Source organism: Zophobas morio, unplaced genomic scaffold, assembly GCF_036711695.1.
Source record: "Zophobas morio isolate AGI-343-1 ecotype UQ-CSIRO unplaced genomic scaffold, CSIRO_AGI_Zmor_V1 ptg000026l, whole genome shotgun sequence".
NCBI classification, from domain to species: domain Eukaryota; kingdom Metazoa; phylum Arthropoda; class Insecta; order Coleoptera; family Tenebrionidae; genus Zophobas; species Zophobas morio.
Window position 1 is genome coordinate 16,862,895 of NW_026972131.1, and position 20,689 is coordinate 16,883,583.

Here is a 20,689-nt window from a genome sequence, read left to right on the forward strand (position 1 = left end):
ACCCATCTAAACCCGACAGAATTGAGAATTCATGGTATACAGCAACTATTACGATTAAAATTAAGCTATGATTTAGATATAACTTGCAAAACCACAAATGGTCCCTTATTTTTTATACCACAACTTAGCATGTTCGTTACTCAAATGCATAAACCTAACCAAAAATAAAATACTTAGTAATTAACCTGTACGCACGATTCTGAATTATGGGTTGCATGCTCCTCCATCAGAAGTTTAATGGTTATACTAGAAAACAAAAATAAAACAAACAAAAAAAAGATACAGCAAACTGCAAAAGCATCGACGACGACTCCTCATCTGCCTGCGTCTTTATAGATTTTTTTCTGTGTCGTAGATAAGTAACAACTGGATAATGGGCCCCGAACTGTGCGATATGTGGACTTCCATTGACGTTCTCTGTTGTACGGCGTCGATTTTGCATCTGGTTGCGATCGCAGTAGACAGGTGAGTGGAACAGTAGCATTTAAACAAAAATAAAATTCAAAGAACGATTCCGTCTTCCTTGATCCGTAAAATTCTTTTCTTCCGGCATTGCTCACGGTCGCCCGAACGTCTCTGAATATTTACTTGCACCGTTTATATTCCAGATACTGGGCCGTAACGAACGTGGATTACATCCATACAAGAAATAGCCACCGGATCGGGATCATGATCGTGGTTGTTTGGAGTATTGCTTTGGTGGTTTCGCTCGCCCCACAAATCCCGCAGTTTAAAGACCCCGAATACTTGTACCGTATACAAGTGAAAAAGCAATGCTTAGTTAGTCAAGACGTAAAGTATCAGATATTCGCCACAAGCTCGACGTTTTACGTTCCTCTCTTAGTAATTTTCGTTTTGTATTGGAAGATCTTTCAGACGGCGCGTAAACGCATTCGCAGGCGTAGAGAAATGAAGGGCCAAGTTGTTCTTAAGGTTGAAAAAACTAACAACAACAGTAAGGTATCGAAGAATTTCTTAACGAAAAGGAAATTCTTGAAGATGAAAAGATGTTCCACTAAAAAGTCTTCCGCGGCTGAGGCGCTAGTCTCTTCGCTGGTGATGATGGAAGGCCAGTCGACTACCACAATGGAAATCGTAGAGGAGCAGGACGAGCTTCAGAGTAACGGAAAGCAAGAGGAAACGACGGCTTTCACCATAACGAAACCGCAAACATCGACGGTCCAAAGTAACGCGGAGGTTCCTTTAGTCTCCAACAACGTCTCTCCGGAGAAGTCATCATCGGCCACCACCAACAACGGTTCTGCAAGCCACCAGAGCCACATCAGCGATATTAGTAGGGTAGAAATTTTAACCAAGGAGATTCCTCCGTGTCCGGCGTCCGTAGACAAGTTGATACCGTCCAGGAGGGAAAAGAAAGAGAGCTTAGAAGCGAAGCGCGAGCGGAAAGCTGCAAAAACACTGGCTATTATTACAGGGGCGTTTGTGATGTGCTGGTTGCCATTTTTTATTTTAGCCTTGCTTATGCCTCTCTGCGGAGACGCTTGTACTATCAGCGACTACATCATGAGTTTCGCCTTGTGGTTGGGGTACTTTAACTCGACGTTGAATCCGGTCATTTACACCATCTTCAACCCGGAGTTTCGACAAGCCTTCAAAAGGATCCTGTGTGGCGGACACACGAGGGGTCGGAATTTTCGCTCGGGAAAAATTAGATAAAAATTGAGTTCCTGTTGGCTGGCGCAGGATTTTTGGTGTATACAGAACTGGCTCTAACACGATGAATCGACGAACCACTTTTTAAGTACACGTAAGTAGTAAGTACAAATTCGTAGTGGATCTTCAAACGATGTACTTTGTGGGATTAAGAAAAAATAGATCCATACAAAAAAATGTGATATCGTTTCATGGTTATTTCTAATACCAAGAGAACAAAAAAAAAAGACTGTTAAAGGCAGCCGTGGATTTTTCACTATTTGTTTCGGAAATTTGAATTGAAAATTATCAAAGACAAACTTTCAAAAATCCATACCTTTTGGATAGTGGTTTTTTATTGACCTCTCGGTATTTCTGCTTCTACCTTAGAGACGTTGAGCTTCTGGTTTGGTCTATGCTTAATTTTAAGGAATTTGTTTCTATTTTTTCAAAAGTTCAGTAGAAAAATTTGTTATTTATTCCAAAGCTTTTTGTTACTTTATGATTTTTGGATATCTGCAGTAACCAGTTTTTGTTTGCCAAATAAAACTAGAATTAATTTTATGCATCCACTACTTGCATAATTCGCGTTAACCATTCATTAAATAATGCAGAAATTGATTGAAACATCGATTGATTGAAGTTAACGCAAAATTAGCCTTTGATGATAAGAATATGGAAAGCCTGTGATGAAATTTGTGACAGTAGTGTGGCGTGTCCTGCATCATGAGAACTAAACTGTGACAGAATTTAGAATGTCTAATAAGTACGATTTAACGGATCATATGCAATATTTTTTAATTTCGCAAGAAATATTGCGCACATTTTTATGGAACTTACCTTAGCTAACGTACCTTAGCTTATATGTATATATGACAGTACATGTGAAGGTGATCAAAATCGAATTAAATTGATTCGTCGATCCGTCGTGACCGAGCTTATGAGTCTTCCATTTACGTTAATCAAAATAGTTCTTCGTTTCGATGATGGCTGTGTGAGAATTGGACGAAATGCATTTTTCTCGTACATATCCTATAATATTTCAGAGCATTCCAAAAGAGGGAAAATATTTAGCATACCAGACATTCTGCGCTCGGTATTAGGTTTCTTTGACGTACAGTATTCCTATCATGTATATACATACATAAAAGTAATGATTGTTATGTACTAAGGTAGAACATGCAATATTGTTCCCAATGACGCTACAATGTCTTTCTATATAATAGTCGTCGACAGATGGGGCGTCTTATAGAGAGCATCGAAACTGAACCTAGTTAAAGACGCCTCTAGAATATATCATCAGGTAGATATTTAATTCGACATTTCAGCTTTTATTTAAACTTGCTGTGCGCTTACGTGTAATATATGCGTCATCAAACTCTTCGGAGAAACGGGATAAGTATTTTAATATTGTCGTTGTTTGTATCTATGTACATACGTTTTGGAAATGTCATTTTAAACAACTGTATCTAGATGTAAAGTATACTTCACCACCGACTCCGGCTGAGGCGCAATCTTTCCCCATAAACGTACCAATTAAGCAAAGAAATTTGGATAAGAGAAGAGGAAATGGAGCTATGTTTATTGGACGCTCGGTAGGGGCGCCGTTGACCGTAAAATTGGATAAATTAGGCAGTTTGGCCCGGAGGAATTGCCAAAAGATTGTGCTAAAATCGGGCAGATTTCGGTCGTGCCGTGTACGATCTATTTTGTATTTTTATATCGAATCAAACGACTAATAAATAAATCGCTGTGTTGCAGGTGTAACATTATCAATAACTCTGTAACCATGGCCGTTATTTACGAGACTAATGGGTATGGTTGGCAGATGATGAATTGGGCTTCTGATATGTATACGATATATAATTGAGCCTGTATATCTGTATATTGCAGGAAGCAAACACACAATTTAAGCGAATCGCAGGGTGCGCATTTCTGTGTAAAATAACGTTCGTATCAAATGCATTAATGTACTTACATAATAATCGTTATAGTAGATATATGCTGTAAATATTCCACCTATATCAGACTAGCGAGAATACCGTAGAAATAAATACAAATAACATTACTACGTGTTGTAGCTGCTTAGATATCTGTAAATTGCTTTGACTATTATAAATAACTGAACTCATATTGTGATAATATGCGTTGCTATATTAAGGTTTTAACAAATTATTTATTATTTTAGATGTTATGTACATAAAGATAATACGCCCATGCCCATTTTTATTTATACAACTATTATGTAAATATTACAAACATTATTGTTCATCAAACTGTGTTAAAATGTATATTAAAAATAAATTAAACTTGTTTAAGAACGGTCGCCCTTCTTCAAAACCCTAAACAGACATAATATTGTTCTTCGAGGCAATGGCTCGGATAAAATTTGTCACATTGTTCATCTTGCGTCTCATTTAGATAACACTATGCAGTGATCATCGTGTTTCAAAGACCAAGGGTGTACGCAGTGAACAGACTTCTGTTCTCAGTTTATAACTAACCAGTGAGCAAACTAGTTTCTGAAAGTGACCTTATTTAACGAAAAAGCAAAATTACGCAATTATATATAAAAGCAAATGAAATACTCAGTGAAAGAAAATTCCCTAGGTATCGTAGTTTGTACCGTTTAAAAGTTATTCTTTGTCTCCTGTAGGTTACTTGAAAATACGATAGATAAATTTTGTTAAGTAATACATTATGTGTTTTTATAAAAAAAATGCTCCGATAAAATTTGACTTATTAGTCACGTTACATCCTACACGAAGTAACGATGTGACCGTTACGTCACATACAACAAACATTTTTATAGATAAGATTCATGCAATCTGTGATTAAATTACGACAACACGAACACTTTGACAGATTTGTAAGCAGAACGGAATAATAACGTGCTCCGCTCCAAAAGACATACTTAATGAAATTATTGTTATTTATTTGGTTAATATTTATTTTCGATAAAATCGAAACTTCTAAAATATTAGTGGTGGCTCCGATGCCTACGCATAGCCACTTTACCGTAGCCTTCAGGCTTGCCAAAGAACTAGCCGATAGAGGTCATGTTGTCACCGCTATAACCCCTTACCCCCAAAAGATACCCATCAAAAATTATAAAGATGTTCCAGTGATAGAAAACATTGAAGTCATGGCAGGTATGGATTTTATTTCCCTTTTCGCCAGAGCAATCGTACGAATAATTTTGATACCTCGATTTTCTCGTCTCCCCCCACACCATTAGGAATGCTGCTGGTGATAGTTTAGTTCAATAATTGTTTAAATTGTTCATTTATTCTTTTAGCAAACGACAAGAGGACGTTTAAATACAATAATCTAATTTGAATTTAACGTATGTTTTATGTGCTGCGTAGAAGAAAAGAAGGCATTTTTTGAAAAGAACAAGCGTAAAATGACCGAAAATATTATGTCGTTGTTCAAAATGACGTTCCTATTAACTCAGTCCACACTAGCAAACGGAAATGTACGAACACTGATGAATTCTAAAGAGCATTTCGATGTAATAATCGTGGAGCACTTCTTAAACGAAGCGATCGTGGGACTTGGGCATCACTTCAAAGCGCCCGTGATACTCTTATCCTCTGTTATTTCGAGTGTAATGAATAACTACATCTTCGCCAACCCCGCTCCGGTGTCATATGTTCCCAGTAAAGGAGGCATGCTCACGAAACACATGAGCTTCTGGCAGCGAGTCCAAAACTTATTTATGACCGGCATTTTTAATCTCATAATGGAATTTCATCATTTACCCAGTCAACGTGAAATTTTTAAGAAATACGTCAGCGCCGGTGTTGAGCTGGATGATGTTCTGTACAACGTCAGTTTGATGCTTACAAATTCCCACGTTAGCGTATCTGACGCCGTTCCTCTTGTGCCAGGCATAAAGGAAATTGGGGGTTATCACATCATGCCGCCTCAAAAATTACCTGATGATTTACAAAATTACCTCGATAACGCCCACGACGGCTTCATACTTTTCTCAATGGGTTCAACACTACAAAGTAAAGACCTAAAACCGTGGATGATCGATGCCATCCTTAGAGCTTTTGCAAAAATCAAACAGAAAATCTTGTGGAAATTTGAAGAGGATTTGAATCAACTACCGGAAAACGTTAAAGTAATGAAGTGGGTGCCGCAACAGGACGTTTTAGGTAAGGGCGAGACTTGGTTGCCTTAACGAAACCTGAAAATCCACCGTGGTCGTGTAGGTTAGAAGTTTCTTAAATCTTATGATTGTTTCAAATTTTAAAATTTCTGATACATTTAGGAATACGTCATTCACAATTCAACTCTGAAACTTCATTGAAGAATGCGTTCTAACATGCCAGCCAAATTGATTATGTTTTGAAGTTCTGTTTAAATAAATCTGGAATGTTTTTTACTACCCGAGCGTACCTCTAGAGTACGAAGAAATAGGTCTCCCGTTTCTGTCTGCCTGTTCGTCTGTCTGTCTATCTGTCCGTCTGTCAGCCGTCCAGGATTTTTATTACACAGATAATCTCCGAATTGGGTCGATTGTTGTCAAATTTTGAATATTAGGAATGTCATGTAGATGGTAAAACGCTAACCAAAATTCGTCTAACCATCCCTACCAATAATGTGATGACGTCATTTCAAAATTCTACATAGTAAATGTGTTTTAAATTGTATAAAATAACATAGTCCTATACATGTAGTTTATTACTCCGTGTCGAGTTTTTACCCGAAACGGCCAGATTTTTCGAAATTTATGAAGCAACATTATGCAATTTAATTTTGAATTTGCAAAACCGAATGGTTTTTATTTTTTAGTTTTGCATATACAGGTGACCCAAAAAAATAAATGAATCAGTTAATTTATTTTATTAAATAAATCAAGAATTGCAAAACTGAATACTTTGAAATTTTCTAGACATTTTAAAGTTATTGCAAGCATAGTAAATTGGTAATCAAAATATATCTATATCTGTTTATTCCCCCCCCCCAAAAATTGATGACGCCATGTCAAAATTTTGCCGAACAAATTCCACTCAAAATGTGGAAAATATGATTACTTTTTACTTGTGATTTATCAATGCATTCGTATTTTTTAGGTTTGCTTTTAAACAGGTGGCTCAAAAAAACGAGTCAATTTAATTTTATTGATTAAATCAAGAACAGTTCACTCCTTTTTCACAGAAAATTTTGGGAATAAAATACTGCTATTTTAGTATTACACTGCACCAATCCAAACTCATATAGGTGTCCTTACAAAAATGTTGATGACATAATCACAAAATTGTGTAAAGAAAAAACTCAACTCGAAAATGCTGGATATGTTTCATTGTACTTTAGGTGCGAGGGAAGTTCTCTCAAAACAATTTTCGACCAGATGGTACGTGTATTTTTCTAACTATTATTAATTGTTTAAAGCTCATCCAAATGTTCGAGCATTCATAACACACGGAGGGTTTTTAAGCTGCACGGAAAGCGTGTATTATGGAGTGCCCATAATTGGTATTCCAGTGTTTGGGGACCAAAAATATAACATCGCAGCAGCTGTCAGTAATGGTTATGCCGTCAAGATAGATGTAAGCGAACTGAGAGAGCAAAAACTCACTTGGGCCTTAAACGAGGTTTTAAATAATGCCAGGTAAGTTTGTACAATCGTGCAACTTTGCAATAATAACGTTCTGTTATGTCTCCAAATGTGCAGATATCGAGAAAACTCACAGAGACGTTCAAGATTAATGCACGATCAACCCTTAAAACCAATCGATGCGGCTGTCTACTGGGTGGAGCATGTAATTCGTCATAGAGGAACACCTCATTTCAAATCTGCCGGATTAAATGTGAAATGGTACCAAAGAGAAATGGTGGATATTTTTCTTTTTCTTCATGTAATGGTTACTGTTATGCTGTTGGTGTTTTATACAACCGTTAAAAATGTATTAAATTTGATTGACAAGAAAAAAGCCAATGCGGTAGTACGGAAGAACAATGAATAGATGTCAGACGGATATTAACCTAACAATGTTTTTTTGCCACGTATCTATATGGGGCGTTGAAATTCATGGTCACTATAAAACAATTGTTCGAAAAGCGTAACGCCCACATATTTTAAAAAGAGGTATTTCGTATGCGTTCTGGTATTTGCAAGACTAAACACCGACATGCATATTTTGTATTAATAAAAAATTTCAACCGAAATATATGTAGAACAGTTTGATGGAGATCTGTCTTGACGCTTCGTTTTGAGTGTAACTTTTGAAACTGCAGAGAGAAATTACAAATTTCCCTCATCTGACAGCCAAAGTATCTACATGCTGTGTTTTCCCTCATCTTCTTTATTTTTTTAAAAACTAATAAACATTAACAATGTATCCATAAACCGCAATTAATTTAATTCTAAGATTAAATTGATGGCGTTGTTAACTTATTAAGGGATTAAACAATTTTTGATAAATCAGTCCTTTGTGATCCAACTGGCAATTGTGGACATGCGTATTGTTTTTAGTAGATATTGATAAATTAAGATAACATGTGTCAGATACTGTTACGTTTAAGCACGTGGCAAATACTCATAAATTGGTCGTACTAAGTGGATTAAAATGAAAATAGAGTTGTTCAGTAGAATAATTTTGATCACCGTTCTGGAAATTGGTGCCGAAAGTGCTAACATCCTCGTTGTAAATTCTATGCCGTCATACAGCCATTTCATCATTCCATTCAAATTGACCAAAGAGCTAGCCAGCAGAGGACATCACGTCACATCCATTAATGCGTATCCACAACGAACAAAATTGCCAAACTATACTGATGTTCCAGTAGTGGAAAATATTCCTTTGATAGAAGGTTGTTTTTATAATTATTGATTTGTTTTTATAATAGAATTAATAGATATACAAATTTTCAGAAATGAAGCAAAAAATGTTTGCCAGAGGATCGAACGGTATGTTTGAGAACCTTTTTAGTTTGTTTGACATGACTGCTGTGATTACTAATAGTACCCTATATAATAAAAATGTCCAGAAACTTTTGAACTCCGATAAAAAATTTGACTTAGTTATAATAGAACATTTTTTCAATGACGCTTTTGTCGGTTTTGGTCACCACTTTAATGCACCCGTCATTTTCGTAAGCACGCAGGCCGCAAGCGCAATGAATGGATACGTTTTTGCCAACCCCTTACCCTTTTCGTATGTTTCGGGTAATGGAGGGACTTTAACAAAACATATGAATTTTTGGCAAAGAATACAAAATCTGCTGATGCATTCGGTGTTTAACACCTTGATCCATTTTTATCATCTACCTAAACAAAGCAACATTTTTAAAAGCTACGTACAAGACGCGGAAATGGTTCAAGTCCTTTATAACACAAGTTTGATGCTAACGAATTCACATGTGAGTGTTTCTGGTGCAATCCCGTTAGTACCCAGCATTATAGAAATAGGAGGTCTTCACGTAACCACGAAACGCTTACCAGACGACTTACAAACTTTTCTTGATAATGCTGTAGAAGGTGTTATCGTCTTTTCTATGGGATCCAACTTAAAATGTGAGGACTTGAAACTCGAAACGAGAGAAAGTATCTTGAAAGCCTTCTCCAAAATTAAGCAGAAAGTTTTATGGAAATATGAATCGAACCTACCCGATACTCCTGAAAATGTAAAGATATCTCCATGGTTGCCGCAGCAGGATGTTTTAGGTGAGCATAAAGAATGATTTTACAATTACATAAGAAAAAAATTGTAGCGCATCCAAATGTTAAAGTTTTTGTTACTCACGGAGGTCGGTTGAGTACTATTGAAGCTATTTATTTCGGAGTGCCACTTGTTGGTATTCCTGTTTTTGGGGACCAGCTGAGTAACATTGCGACAGCAGCGGCTGATGGGTACGCTGTTAAGATTAACTTGGAGGAATTATCTGAGCAAACTTTGTCTTCGGCTCTGAATGAAGTATTAACAAATCCAAGGTAAATATTGTACATGTATGTACATATATACCATTTATAATCACGTTATTTATTATTTATTAAAAAAAATGGAGACGAAGTTGTCCTTACTTTTTTAGTGCTTTGCACGTCAAAAGTACGTCGAGAGTGGGGTCATGGCAATCTTCAATCGGAATAAAAGCATGGCGGCCGAATTTCAAAACATTTTCACATATTCGCTAATTAAGTCGTTGGAACCTATAATACTCGAAATCATTAATGCTAACACAATGAAAGTGTTTGAGGTTGTTAAAACAACAGATTGTTCCACAAAATTATATTTTATTATAATTATTCTAACATTGTGTACATTCTATTTTAAATCTATTTTTAATCATTGCATAAACATAGACAATACAAAATATCGTTGTCAAAATTTATTTGGAATCACTACTAGACAAAGGTTGCACTGCAGTGATTTCAGAAATCACTTCTTGTTCTTCATTTTCAGAAGCTTCGTTTTCGCTTAATTTATGTATTCATAATCGCCCTCTTCGGAGGAAGAGCCAGTGTATCGTCCAAAATATGTTCCTTTTCAATGTAGTCATTTTCCACTTTTTTGCATGGTTGCATACATTTTTTTATTTGTTAACAATTATTTAATATTGTACATGAGATAATATTATTTAAAAACTTAATTTGTAGTCATTTGAATCTGGTGGGAAGCTTCACCTTATCTTATAAGCGCATTTCTGCGCCCATTCCAAACTTTCCTTATCGATGTACTTTTCAAAATGCAAGAAGCTCTAAGACAAAGCATTTATGGGAAGTAAAATATGTTGCATATTCATAAATATCCAGGCGTGAACAGATAAAAAATAATCACCTGTACCGTACTAAAACGGTAAAAATATAGAGACTTTTGCGTCTACAAATGCAGTTATGATGTATAAGCGTAACGTCCGGTAGGTATATCTGAAAAAAAAAATTATATCTCTATAAATCGCAATTTTTTGTTTTTTGAAAAACTCACGTGTAGTGCGTGATCTTCCGCACACAGATCGTTTAAATTCCCAATGATGAACGTTGACTTCTCGTAACGTCTTTCTTTTATAGATATAAAGAAGCAGCTCAGGAAAGATCAAACTTGCTGCACGACCAACTTTTAACACCTATGGAATCTGCAATCTTTTGGGTCGAACATGTGATTCGCCATCGCGGAGCTCCCCACTTAAAAACAGCAGGAGTCGATTTGAAATGGTACCAGAGAGAAATGGTAGACGTCATTGTTTTCTTACTAGCAGTTGTGACCATAATGGTATTTGTAATTTGCATTGTACTTAAGAAATTATGGTATATTTTAAACCATAGTGAAAACGTCACTACTCCAAAGAAGAAAATTCAGTAGGTACCTAGTTTGATTAAAAAAATGCAGAAACTCTTATTATAATGGTGCAGGTGGTTGTACATGCATGTCGAAAACTCAAACTTTTCACTTTTAATTTAAGTTGGTATTATTTGTGAGACAAAGGTTAGTCGCTGCGATATAGATATAATGAAGCAGTTGTGTCGTTGTATATACAGGGTTAGTCACGAGAGAATTACTTCTGAAAATTATTTTTACGCAACCCAAAATACGAATACCATGTACCATTTGATACTAACTGAATTTAAAATGAAATGCTTAATCCATGATTGCTTTGAGTTTGGCAATCTCATTTTGACAATTGTGGAAAAGGAGGTTACGCGAGTGTCCATGGTGGTACCGCAGCCAGTCGGAAATCTCCTCCGGCGCCGCTAATAAATTTGTCAGTGTGCCTCTTGATCTTTTGCAACCGATTAATCAAGAGAAAATTATTTCTAAAAATTCCTTTTACGGCATTTTATTCAAAGGTTACAACACAAACTCAAACAAGTAAGTAAATAATTTAACTACTAATCTGTTGAAAATGTTGGGCATTTTGGGGAGATGCTACGGCTTTTTTGTAAATGGATGGCCGAAGAAGTCCAGGGGTTGCGGATTTGCACTTCGAAGAGGCTCTAGGTGACGCAGAGATGGCGAATTAACACATGCACATTAGCGGCGAACAACATTAGCAAGCACTTACGGCTTCAGTATAGCCCAGATTGATCTGACTGTATGTCGTCGATCCAATGGGGCTCTAGAGGCGAGTCAACGATGAAAAAAAATGTTAAAAACGTCGTCTTCGTTGATTCACTATTAAAGTCTCTCCAATTGGTTACAATCGTCCGACTTGTCAAAAGGGAAAATATCAAAAGATGTCAGTCCCTTCGGGAGTTACAGGAACCTGTAATTAATCCGTTTTGTTATGCGCCAAAACAGTTTGTGCTTGAATTGATATTATCAAAATGTCCAAAAAATATTCCTCTGTGCCTGCTTGTGGGGTAATCAAGGATCCTAGAGACCACAAAATAATGCACAGATTCCCTTCAAACACTGTGAACTTTTAAAAGGTTGTGGTGCAAAAAGGTTTTTAATGCTACGAGTAGGTACCCCGACATGAATCTTTTACCTAAGGGAATGTATAGCCATTAAAACCATTTCAGGTGATAATATTGCAAATAATTTATACATTTGTGGTAAACACTTTGAGCAGGGGCGGCTCATGACTTGAAAAGTTGATGAGGCAAAGCACAATACGCTCCAAAATATAAATAAATCAAGATTACTTAAATATTTTCTACTTAGTCAAATAAACAAATTTGTAAACTCATTTAACTGTCCAGCAAGAACCAACGTGAATGTGTAAGGAACTCTTGTAAGGAAAGGATGGGAATAACAGGACAAAAGGAAAGGGAAACGTGGTCAGAAAAAACTAATATAACTTAAAAAAAAACAAAATTAAAATAAACTTTAAAGAAAACATATCGAAAAAAATCAAATACAACATAAAATAAACCTATTTGATTTATAACAAAAAACAAAACGAAAAACATTAAAACATAAATACTCTGGATTTATTTTAAACGTTTTTATAGATCAATAATTAACGATTTACTCAAATCAGGAACCGGCCGTTTTAATTCCTTAACTGCATACAATTTATCATCATACGTGAAAGTAGAAAAAACAGAACTGCTATTGTCATTTAACGTTAGTAGAGAAAAATTCCGATTTACTCGTAATCTTAAATAACGATTACCGAAATCAAATTATGACAAGCACAAAGCACTAACGCGACACACACAAACGTAGGCACTTTTAAGACAAAATTCTGTTACAGAAATTTTGAATCAATTTATACACACACAGATTTGTGGCAAAACAATCAACGGCCTAATTTTGAATACTTCTGCAAATGCAGACTGCATTGTAATCGCACGTTCTCCGCGCGCAAATATTGTTGTCCATCTCTTTTGCAAACACGGAAATGAGGCTAGCCTCAATTTTGTCTTTTTTCAACTCATACCGCTTATGAGTGTATTGCAGGTTGCTTGCCTATTAACGATATGATTTCTATATCCGCTGTAGAGGCAAGCTCCGAGTTTGCCTCATTCGCGTCACAAAATACATGTTGTGTCGAGTGTTTCAGCGCGCTGTTTAATTAAGGGAGCAACGAGTACCTACTGAGATAAAAATAAGAATATAATTTTCCATATTTATTTTTAAAATTTTAGAAAAAAGACACAAATTATTGGCCGAAATGTGTCGTTAAAAAATAGTAAAAATCCTAATAAGGCGTAAAATTCATTGGTGAGGCACTGCCTCACCTGCCTCATAGGACAAGCCGCCCCTGACTTTGAGAGAAGTTGTTATTATACAAATAAAAGACTTAAACCCGGCTCTGTTCCTACTTTGTTCCCCCATGGTTCCAAGTCACCGCTACCTGTTCCTACTTCTTCAAGCTCCCTAGCAAGTACTAAACGTGATCCAGAATGCAGCTTCATAATTTCTGAGACACATTCCGATAACAATGTAAACACCTCAAAGAAAAACTTTCCTACTGCATATCCCTTTGCAGACCATCCACGCCCATGGCGTTGTGACTTTGGCACCGGTACCGAAATTTTGCCTCTTTTTCAAGTAAAAACTGAAATACATGATGTCAAATTATGTCAAAAAGTCAGACCACAACAGACATTTAGCCGACATTACAGATTCCTTTCCCTCCCGACGTATGCGCCCTCACATGTCACATTTAAGGGATTGGAGAGACTTTAATAGTGAATCAACAAGACGACGGTTAAAAATTAATTAACGTCAAAGTGACACTGTCAAAGTCAAAGCAATCATGGATTAGGCATTTTATTTTAAATTTAGATAATATCAAGTGGTACAGGGTATTAGTATTTTGGGTTGCGTAAAAATAATTTTCAGAAGTAATTCTCTCGTGACTAACCCTGTATATATATATATCTATATACCTATTTATCGTTCTCATTCAACTCTTAAACCAACAGGATGACTTCCATTTTGTAGGTGTGTACTTGCTGTCATACCTCCATCGTTAAAGGCTTCAAACAAACCTTGCTAGATATTGCACTTTAGATATATTTATATAGGTATATTGTATATTTCTATTTGCAAAAATAGGTTTTAATGCTTCGACACATTTCTTGCCATTGTTTTAGAATTGTGTTTTTTTTTTAGAATTTTAGATCATCATTGTTAATTCTAGTTTAAATTAAAAAATAAATGTTAGTAAAATTTTAACACGTAAAAAATAGAAGTTCTTATAACCTCAATCCCCATTGTTGTGTTTCCAGAACGCTAATTTTGATCCCTCCCCCGCATACCAAATATTGTCTTAGTTATACCTAGATATAAGGTAAAGGCACCAGTGATCTACACTATTAGACCAACATAAACAAAAAAATGTCAAAATTGGAGATTTACGGTCAAGTAACTTGGAAAATTATTTTAGAGATTCAATGATTCTTTCTCTTCATTCCTATAGTAACAAATGAGGATTTGTTTGTGTAGTTTTGAAATTTGGAATTTTTTAAACAACTGTTCCAAATCCCCAGTAATCGACGCAGGAATTTTTTTATTTTCCAGTAATCGACACCCCAATAATTGACATGACTCAAGAGATTTGTTTCGAATAAAAGTAAACAGAATGATAAAAAAAATAAAGTTTATTTGTCATATAAGAACATAACGTAAAATTATATCAATGAACAAAAAATATATATATTCTATAAAATTAACAGCTTAACAATCAGTCTCCATTCGGTTTTAATCAGTCTTAATATTTTTGTTAATCAATTCAAACCGAAAAATCTCTATATTTTGGCATTTCCGGCACAGAATATATTCCACGTGAATTTTTTTTCTTTGGTGCTTGAATTATTTCTATTATTTCTTCTTCTGTATAATCGATTTCGTCCTTTTGTTCTGGCCATTTCCAGTCACATAAACCACTTTGTGTCATGGTAGAAAATAAAATATCCGTCTGTGTCCAGTTTTGTCACTCGACCAGGAAAATAGCGCTGTTCATATTCTACAATTACATATGAATTCTAATATGGTTGCTTAAGTGGTGTTGATTTTACTTCAACTTTGTAAAACCCAAAGTCTTCATCACTATTTTCTTGTTCTAAATCAATGTCTCTAGGCTGTCACCACTTTCCACCCATTGTTCCTCAGATTCAGAATCGCTCGTCAGTAACACCTTCTGTTTAGTTTTTATTAGAGATGTACCGACTGTAGGTCTGGCCGACTAGCCGACTAGCCGATTGTTCGGCCAGTAAAAGCCGACTAGTCGGCCGACTGTTCGGCTTTGCTAAAACCGGTTTATAAATGCGACAGACAGTATGTTTTTTTTTCTATTTCTCTGACTACCTTAAAAATTTGTTTTATTTTGTGGGTATTGTTGGTGATTTAAAAGCGACGGTACGGTTTTCAGATTTTATTTCATTCTTTACTGTTCGAGAGTGCCAGGGAGAAGAAGGAAGGGTGTTTAAAATGGTACACAGGTAAGCTCGGTTTCGAAGAGGTGGAAGTAGGTAAAGAAGGAGTTTAGAAAATTCTAGAAGGGAAAAGAGAAAGTATGTATACTATCCTCAAACATATTTGGCGTTTATGACTTCACACCAATTTGACTCCCATTATAATTCAATAGGCCGTCACAACCGGATGTCTTAAACCCGCTCACCGATACCTACCTGAAAAGACCTTTTCGACGTGCCAGGGACGGTCGAGACGCGAAGGACCGGACTCAGAGTAATTTTGTTTGTTAAAATTTTCAAATTTCAAAATTTCCTTACAGAACATGATTTATACTTTGAAGAAAATTACACAAAGACACAATTATTAGAAGTGTTACACACTCGAAAATTTGAGAAACAATATAAAATAGATGCTATGGCGCGAGATCGTGGATTTAGGGTGATTAGACTTCCGCCGTACCATTGTATATTTAACCCCATCGAACTAATCTGGTCGCAAATGAAAAATAATATAAGAAGGAATAATACGGCACCAAAATTTAGTAGTGCAACAATTGACATAATTAGGGAAGAAGCTTCCAAAATAACTGCCGAAATGTGGGCCAATTGTGTACGACATTCCACAAAAGAAGAAGACCAGTACAGGGCACGGTTGATAACACCGTTAATTATTAATTTAGAAGATTCGAGTGATGATGACAGTGACTATTTCTATCAATAAATAAGCAGTAGTAGTGAATAAGTAAATAGTTGTGCTGTAATAAAAATAATTGAGTACAAAGTTACTTTGTTTTTACTTAAAATAAAAAACTCGAAAGGCGCAGTTGTCGGTAAATGCAAAACTCAGTCCTGCCCTGTGCTTTTACCAGAAAAGGTCTTTTCAGGTAGGTATCGGTGAGCGGGTTTAAGACATCCGGTTGTGACGGCCTATTGAATTATAATGGGTGTCAAATTGGTGTGAAGTAATAAACGCCAAATATGTTTGAGGATAGTATAGAAGCGTAGGGCAGGTAGCCGAAAGATCGGAAGTATTTACATTTATACAATTATTATGAACGCGCTCAGGTTGAACACCTGATTTTGTGGGAACTGTTGTTCATACAATTTTAATAACAGGAATAACTAAAGTTCCTTTGTTTTCCAAAAAATGTATTAAATTTGTTTCGATAATTTTAACATTTAATTTTTTTTAGTAACTCAGTACAAAAATAAAGAATAACACAATTTAGGGCCAGTTTATACAATACTTTAACTGCGATTAAGTTGATCGCGCATTTAACAAGGCCATTAGCGACGTCTGATTGGCGTAGAGTCGGTCACATGGTACTTTAAGGCGGGGTTAAAAATTAAATCGCAATTAAATATTCAATTGAGGTTCTGTAAACCTGGTTTAATTGTTTTATATACTATTTTAATTCTAATAAAAAAAGCCGACCGGTCGGCTGTTTAGCCGACTAGTCGCCGACTGTAGCCGACGATGAAAAATGGCCGAATAGTCGGCTTATCCGACCGGTCGGCCACTAGTCGGTACATCCCTAGTTTTTATCTTTTTCTTGTCTTTTTCAAGTTTTTTGGCTTGTCGTCCTTGACTTTTCTTTTCCTTCACTTCCACTTTTCTTTTTTTTTTCTTCTTCTTTTTGGATGATATGTTGAACACTGTCAAGTAATTCATCTTTCTTTATTGAGTAGTGCATATCAGACAAATCGAAATCGAGGCCGGAAGTGAGTTCTAGAGCTTGAAATCTACAAGAAAATGTACTCAGTTAGGTTTCGAAAGTGTCAAAATTTCGGCGAAATTTGAAGAAGGGGGGACCACTGGAAAATTTTCACTTTTAAAAAAGTCGTCTAAAAATTGCGAAAAAATTCAGGGACGTAGATCTCGACGTGCTAATTCCAAAAATATAGCCTGTTGATGGTCGCGGAGGGAGATTTTCGAAAAAATCGGTTCGAAATGCCTAATTTATCGAATTTTCAAAAATTTCGATATTTCAACCGTCGATTCTGGAAAAACGGTTGCAGCTATCAAAGAATCGAGGCCGGAAGTGAGTTCTAGAGCTCGAAATATACAAGAAAATGTGCTCAGTTAAGTTTCGAAAATGTCAAAATTTCGGCGAAATTTGAAGAAGGGGGGAACATTGGAAAATTTTCACTTTTAAAAAAGTCGTCTAAAAATTGTGAAAAAATTCAGGGACGTAGATCTCGACGTGCTGATTCCAAAAATATAGCCTGTTGATGGTCGCGGAGCGACATTTTCGAAAAAATCGGTACGAAATGCCTAATTTATAGAAATTTCAAAAATTTCGATATTTCAACTGTCGATTCTGGAAAAACGGTTGCAGCTATCAAAGAATCGAGGAAGGAAGTGAGTTCTAGAGCTCGAAATATACAAGAAAATGTGCTCAGTTAGGTTTCGAAAATGTCAAAATTTCGGCGAAATTTGAAGAAGGGGGGACCATTGGAAAATTTTCACTTTTGAAAAAGTCGTCTAAAAATTCTGAAAAAATTCAGGGACGTAGATCTCAACGTGCTGATTCCAAAAATATAGCCTGTTGATGGTCGCGGAGGGAGATTTTCGAAAAAATCGGTACGAAATGCCTAATGTATAGAAAGTTCAAAAATTTCGATATCTCAACCGTCGATTCTGGAAAAACGGTTGCAGCTATCAAAGAATCGAGGCCGGAAGTGAGTTCTAGAGCTCGAAATCTACAAGAAAATGTGCTCAGTTAGATTTCGAAAATGTAAAATTTGGCCGAAATTTGAAGAAGGGGGGCCATTGGAAAATTTTCAGTTTTGAAAAAGTCGTCTAAAAATTCTGAAAAAATTCAGGGACGTAGATCTCGACGTGCTGATTCAAAAAATATAGCCTGTTGATGGTCGCGGAGCGACATTTTCGAAAAAATCGGTACGAAATGCCTAATGTATAGAAATTTCAAAAATTTCGATATTTCAACCGTCGATTCTGGAAAAACGGTTGCAGTTATCAAAGAATCGAGGCCGGAAGTGGGTTCTAGTGCTCGAAATCTACAAGAAAATGTGCTCAGTTAGATTTCGAAAATGTAAAATTTGGCCGAAATTTGAAGAAGGGGGGCCATTGGAAAATTTTCAGTTTTGAAAAAGTCGTCTAAAAATTCTGAAAAAATTCAGGGACGTAGATCTCGACGTGCTGATTCAAAAAATATAGCCTGTTGATGGTCGCGGAGCGACATTTTCGAAAAAATCGGTACGAAATGCCTAATGTATAGAAATTTCAAAAATTTCGATATTTTAACCGTCGATTCTGGAAAAACGGTTGCAGCTATCAAAGAACCGAGGCCAGAAATGAGTTCTGGAGCTCGAAGTCTACAAGAAAATGTACTCAGTTAGGTTTCGAAAATGTCAAAATTTCGGCGAAATTTGAAGAAGGGGGGACCATTGGAAAACTTTTCACTTTTAAAAAAGTCGTCAAAAAATTCTGAAAAAATTCAGGGACGTGGATCTTGACGTGCTGATTCCAAAAATATAGCCTGTCGATGGTCGCGGAGGGAGATTTTCGAAAAAATCGGTACGAAATGCCTAATTTATAGAAATTTCAAAAATTTCGAAATTTCAATTGTCGATTCTGGAAAAACGGTTGCAGCAATCAAAGAATCGAGGCCAGAAGTGAGTTCTGGAGCTCGAAATCTACAAGAAAATATACTCAGTTAGGTTTCGAAAATGTCAAAATTTGGCCGAAATTTGAAGAAGGGGGGACCATTGGAAAATTTTCACTTTTAAAAAAGTCGTCAAAAAATTCTGAAAAAATTCAGGGACGTAGATCTCGGCGTGCTGATTCCAAAAATATAGGCTGTTGATGGTCGCGGAGCGACATTTTCGAAAAAATCGGTACGAAATGCCCAATTAATCGAATTTCCAAAAATTTTGATATTTCAACCGTCGATTCTGGAAAAACGGTTTCAGCTATCAAAGAATCGAAGGCGGAAGTGAGTTCTAGAGCTCGAAATCTACAAGAAAATGTACTCAGTTAGATTTCGAAAATGTAAAAATTTCGGCGAAATTTGAAGAAGGGGGGACCATTGGAAAATTTTCACTTTTGAAAAATTCGACTAAAAATTCTGAAAAAATTCAGGGACGTAGATCTCGACGTGCTGATTCCAAAAATATAGGCTGTTGATGGTCGCGGAGCGACATTTTCGAAAAAATCGGTACGAAATGCCTAATTTATAGAAATTTCAAAAATTTCGAAATTTCAATTGTCGATTCTGGAAAAACGGTTGCAGCAATCAAAGAATCGAGGCCAGAAGTGAGTTCTGGAGCTCGAAATCTACAAGAAAATATACTCAGTTAGGTTTCGAAAATGTCAAAATTTGGCCGAAATTTGAAGAAGGGGGGACCATTGGAAAATTTTCACTTTTGAAAAATTCGACTAAAAATTCTGAAAAAATTCAGGGACGTAGATCTCGACGTGCTGATTCCAAAAATATAGGCTGTTGATGGTCGCGGAGCGACATTTTCGAAAAAATCGGTACGAAATGCCTAATTTATCGAATTTTCAAAAATTTCGATATTTCGAACGTCGATTTTGGAAAAACGGTTGCAGCTATCAAAGAATCGAGGCCGGAAGTGAGTTCTAGAGCTCGAAATCTACAAGAAAATATACTCAGTTAGGTTTCGAAAATGTCAAAATTTGGCCGAAATTTGAAGAGGGGGGGACCATTGGAAAATTTTCACTTTTGAAAAAGTCGTTTAAAAATTCTGAAAAAATTCAGGGACGTAGATCTCGACGTGCTGATTTCAAAAATGTAAGCTGTTGATGGTCACGGAGCGACATTTTCGAAAAAATCGGTACGAAATGTCTAATTTATCGAATTTTTAAAAATTTCGATATTTCAACCGTCGATTCTGGAAAAACGGTTGCAGCTATCAAAGAATCGAGGCCAGAAATGAGTTCTGGAGCTCGAAATCTACAAGAAAATGTACTCAGTTAGGTTTCGAAAATGTCAAAATTCGGCCGAAATTTGAAGAAGGGGGGACCATTCGAAAATTTTCACTTTTAAAAAAGTCGTTTAAAAATTCTGAAAAAATTCAGGGTCGTAGATCTCGACGTGCTGATTCCAAAAATATAGGCTGTTGATGGTCGCGGAGCGACATTTTCGAAAAAATCGGTACGAAATGCCTAATTTATCGAATTTTCAAAAATTTCGATATTTCAACCGTCGATACTGGAAAAACGGTTGCAGC

At 36.1% G+C, this 20,689-nt stretch overlaps 3 protein-coding genes across 11 annotated transcripts in view; all 3 read left to right on the forward strand.

The window, feature by feature from the left end:
• The window catches only part of LOC135136720 (5-hydroxytryptamine receptor-like), a 278,029-nt gene extending 274,068 nt beyond the window's left edge, over positions 1-3,961 (forward strand). For all 5 annotated transcript variants that reach the window (XM_064066163.1, XM_064066164.1, XM_064066161.1 and 2 more), the window contains 2 exons: positions 356-465; positions 609-3,961. In XM_064066163.1, the coding sequence (XP_063922233.1) occupies positions 356-465; positions 609-1,677 (1,179 nt within the window). In that variant the 3' untranslated portion in view covers positions 1,678-3,961. The remainder of the gene's footprint in view (positions 1-355; positions 466-608) is intronic.
• A 158-nt stretch (positions 3,962-4,119) lies between these two features.
• Positions 4,120-7,660, forward strand: LOC135136200 (UDP-glycosyltransferase UGT5-like). 2 transcript variants are annotated; one of them, XM_064065374.1, is made up of 4 exons: positions 4,120-4,263; positions 5,022-5,819; positions 7,060-7,279; positions 7,343-7,660. In XM_064065374.1, the coding sequence occupies exons 1-4, from the start codon at positions 4,233-4,235 to the stop codon at positions 7,632-7,634; spliced, it is 1,341 nt and encodes a 446-aa protein (XP_063921444.1). In that variant the 5' UTR covers positions 4,120-4,232; the 3' UTR covers positions 7,635-7,660. The 2 variants fall into 2 exon arrangements, with proteins under 2 accessions (XP_063921444.1, XP_063921443.1); XM_064065373.1 differs by lacking the exon at positions 4,120-4,263 and adding an exon at positions 4,283-4,805.
• Positions 7,661-7,938: 278 nt separating this feature from the next.
• Positions 7,939-14,239, forward strand: LOC135136199 (UDP-glycosyltransferase UGT5-like). 4 transcript variants are annotated; one of them, XR_010281678.1, is made up of 5 exons: positions 7,939-8,481; positions 8,543-9,334; positions 9,382-9,601; positions 10,676-13,140; positions 13,199-14,239. XR_010281678.1 is itself a non-coding variant. In XM_064065372.1 (5 exons), the coding sequence occupies exons 1-5, from the start codon at positions 8,238-8,240 to the stop codon at positions 10,965-10,967; spliced, it is 1,179 nt and encodes a 392-aa protein (XP_063921442.1). In that variant the 5' UTR covers positions 7,939-8,237; the 3' UTR covers positions 10,968-14,239. The 4 variants fall into 4 exon arrangements, 3 of the variants coding, with proteins under 3 accessions (XP_063921442.1, XP_063921440.1, XP_063921441.1); XM_064065372.1 differs by having other exon boundaries at positions 8,527-8,578; positions 8,964-9,334; positions 10,676-14,239; XM_064065370.1 differs by having other exon boundaries at positions 10,676-14,239.
• The last annotated feature ends 6,450 nt before the right edge of the window (positions 14,240-20,689 follow it).